This window comes from Rhagoletis zephyria, unplaced genomic scaffold (assembly GCF_001687245.7).
Source record: "Rhagoletis zephyria isolate East Lansing unplaced genomic scaffold, Rhagoletis_zephyria_1.1 Rzeph_scaffold_13467, whole genome shotgun sequence".
NCBI lineage: Eukaryota > Metazoa > Arthropoda > Insecta > Diptera > Tephritidae > Rhagoletis > Rhagoletis zephyria.
Genome location: NW_016170538.1, coordinates 1 through 3,425, shown reverse-complemented (window position 1 = coordinate 3,425; position 3,425 = coordinate 1). Strand labels below are relative to the sequence as shown.

Below are 3,425 nucleotides of genomic sequence, written 5' to 3'. Positions count from 1 at the left end.
TTTTAATTTGTTTTATTTTAGCGACCCGCACACGATGACAGGGCATGAATTACCTACCACACCGAACTCCAACACATCAAATACCAACGAAAGTAGTCACAGCAGCCCCAACAGCAATGGCAACAGCCGGATCAACTCCGATTCTAGCGATGCATCATCTCCATCACCTTTCCGCTCCCGTTCACCTTCACCGCTAGAATATGAAAACAAAGAATTTGTAAATCTTCTAACAGATAAAAAATTTCATGATGAAATTGTTAAACTCGTTAAGAAGCGCGTTAATTTTATTGACAATCATGACCAATATAGCGTAACAATTGACCAGAATCGAATAGTAAATGTTGGCAATAACGATCTCCTAACAAATCACGAATTTCTGATGGATATAGCATTACTTGCATCAACACACAGTGAAGACCCTAAAACAAAAGTAGGTGCTTGTATTGTGGATAGCAAAAACCGCATTGTCGGCATTGGTTACAATCATTTTCCACCGAACTACACGAATCAGCCGTATCCGTGGGGCAAGGACAAAGATAAATTAAAGAATAAGCTCACCTATGTCATACATGCTGAATCAGACGCCATAATCGGTCCACAACCAAATGATTTGCATGGCGCAACGATATACTCAACGCTAATGCCCTGTAATGAATGCGCGAAACTAATTATACAATCGGGTATACGAAAAGTGTACTATCTCAATTCAAAACTTTTCGAGAAATGGATTTACAAGGCTTCGCGCAACATGCTACAAAATGCGCATGTAACATTGCAGAAATTGGAACAGCGCACCAGTAGTCCTTTGGAAGATTGCCTGTGATTCATAGTTGGACGCATATATTTTGATATTGATTTCAACGCACACACATATACATACATATGTATATCGTCACCGTCAATGCAAAAGGCCCTATATCAGACATTTTCAAAAATGCGTTTTTACATATTATCTTAGTTTTCTCTCAAGTTCACCCTACCAAAATTCATAGCCATAACTTAAAAAGTACGAGATTTTTTGGCATCTTTAGAACAGCCCTGCAAGCCATTTATTTCAATGATAATTTAAGAAGCTTTTTCGCTTCTACTGTAAAATTTCAAATAGGGCATTTTGCATTGATGGCAACGATATGTATTTTGTTATAATTTGGATATACACACAAAAGTTTTATTGACTATATTTTTTAAATATTTTTCTTAGTTAATTGGATAGTGCTACTTAGTTAAAATATTAGGAAGAGTCACCTAATTGGGAAATTAGTTGTGCAACTTAACAGTTTAACTTTTACCGATTGGAAAATACATTCGTATTGTCGGTATTCCAAAACCCAATTAGGTTTGTACATATCGAGGGCTTATATTCAATACCCTCTATCTGCAATTTTCACAAAAACTATTTTGTGATGTTAGAACCCATCTGGGACTTACCTGTCATCACCGATGTTAATTCTGACTTTGCAATTTAATAGTAAATTCTTCTGTCAAGCTCTATACAAGGTCACCGATGACAGTTAAGACTTAGGTGGACGTATTTATCATAATATAATTTTTGTGAAAAGTGCAGATAGAGTGTATTGAATATAAGCCCTCTATATGTATTAGAGGGCTGCATGAATTCATTCAAACTTCTAGCCAAACAGAGTACAGTAGATTTAAATATTCTACTTCACATACAAAACACTCAGCGTTTGGAATTTTGTAAGTTATGAACATACATTTTGTTTTAAATTTTCTACCTTTAAATGGAAGAATGTGAATGAATGAATGAAAAATATTCAAATCATTCAAACTCATTTCGGTTATAGGTTTTTCTACAAACAAGTTCGTTCTTATTGTGCAATACATACATACATATGTTATGTATGTTTGTACATGTGTACATAGAAAAAAGTATTCACTCAAATTCAAAAAAATTTTAAGCCAAAATCATTAATTCGTTTGGTATATGAATAATTCATAAGCCGTTTTGAATGAATTCATGCAACCCTCAAATATGTACTTATTAATCCACGTGGTATTTTGTTGCTGCTAACAGCTCAACTACAATTCTTATACTTCTATTCAGCCAGACAAGTTGCCTATTTTTCTAAAAAAAAACAGTGAATTATTGCTTTCAAAACTTTGTATTAGTTTTAAATTTTTGTAATTATTAAAATATATTTAAACGTTAACCAAAATTCATTTTCTAATTTACATATATACATACATCAACTATGTAAAACGCTTTAAAATCCATACATACTTGTAAGATTATATTAAGAGGCACAACAACGAAATAACAACATACTTATGTACCTAGATATGTATGTATATTTGTAAATAAATTTATAGGGACTAAATTGTAATGGCTTTCAATGTTTATGAAATTTTATAAATAATAAACTTAGGAATTTCATATTTAAAAGTATGGAAAACTCTAAAAAAAAAAGTGATTGTTTGGAGTCACCGATTTGTTGTACTTAAATCGCACACGAAATCGGTTTAAGATTCATCGAATTGGTATTTTGAGCAAAACTGACTTTGTTTTACTTTATAATGTTTGGAAATATTTATTCAATTCTACATACATAGTTGAGCTAGCTCCAAAACACTGATATAATACATATTCCACTGCAATTCGGGCATCATTCGGCTTTTGCATCTCTGACATCCCTATTGCGAGTGTCGACTAGTAGTAGATAAACGACTCTTATTCGATTATCGCTTTTCCATGGTATTGTGAAGGTGGATTTCTCGTTTAATAAGCGTCTGTGAATAGTTTTTTATCGCTCATTCTTCTACAACTGTTTGTTTGTAGTAGGATGAGCGACTATAAACTATTAAGACGCAATTATTGAACGAGAAAACGACTTTGATAATACCACGGATAATCGATAATCGACTATAATTCATTTATCTACTACTAGTCGACACTCGCAATACGGGTGTGAGTTTTTTCATAACTTTTCATATCATTGTACCAATTGAGGGCTCGCTCACAGATTCTTTTAAATTTTTATTTGTTCAGCCGTTTCATTTTCAAAACACTTTGGAGTATAGTATCGAAAAAATTTCAAACCCGTATTTCTATAAGATTGGCAAGTTTTTAATATAAAATGTTAATTTTCAAAAACCCGTACTGGTCTATTTTTAGAGCAGATGAGCTGATCAGCTTTTGTGCTAGACTGCCAGGCCACTTGCTCACTTTGGTGAATACCACTAGAATCTTCCCATGCTATGTATGTATATGCGCATAGAAAAAAGAATTGACCCGCCCTAATGTATGTACATATACCGCTACAAAATACTTAGGTATTAGAGTTAAAAAATTGCAAAGAAAGGATAATGATCGCAAACTGGTTTTGTTTAAATAACAATAGCCCTAATGTCCTAACACATGTACAAACATACATACTTGTTTACAAACGTACACATGTTTAGCTACT

The 3,425-nt window shown here is 33.1% G+C and overlaps 1 protein-coding gene across 1 annotated transcript; it reads left to right on the top strand.

The window, feature by feature from the left end:
• Positions 1 to 1,416, top strand: LOC108378153 (probable deoxycytidylate deaminase). The gene has a single exon (XM_017634446.1). It carries the CDS (start codon positions 35 to 37, stop codon positions 821 to 823), a length of 789 nt encoding a protein of 262 aa, XP_017489935.1. The 5' UTR covers positions 1 to 34; the 3' UTR covers positions 824 to 1,416.
• Positions 1,417 to 3,425: the final 2,009 nt, after the last annotated feature.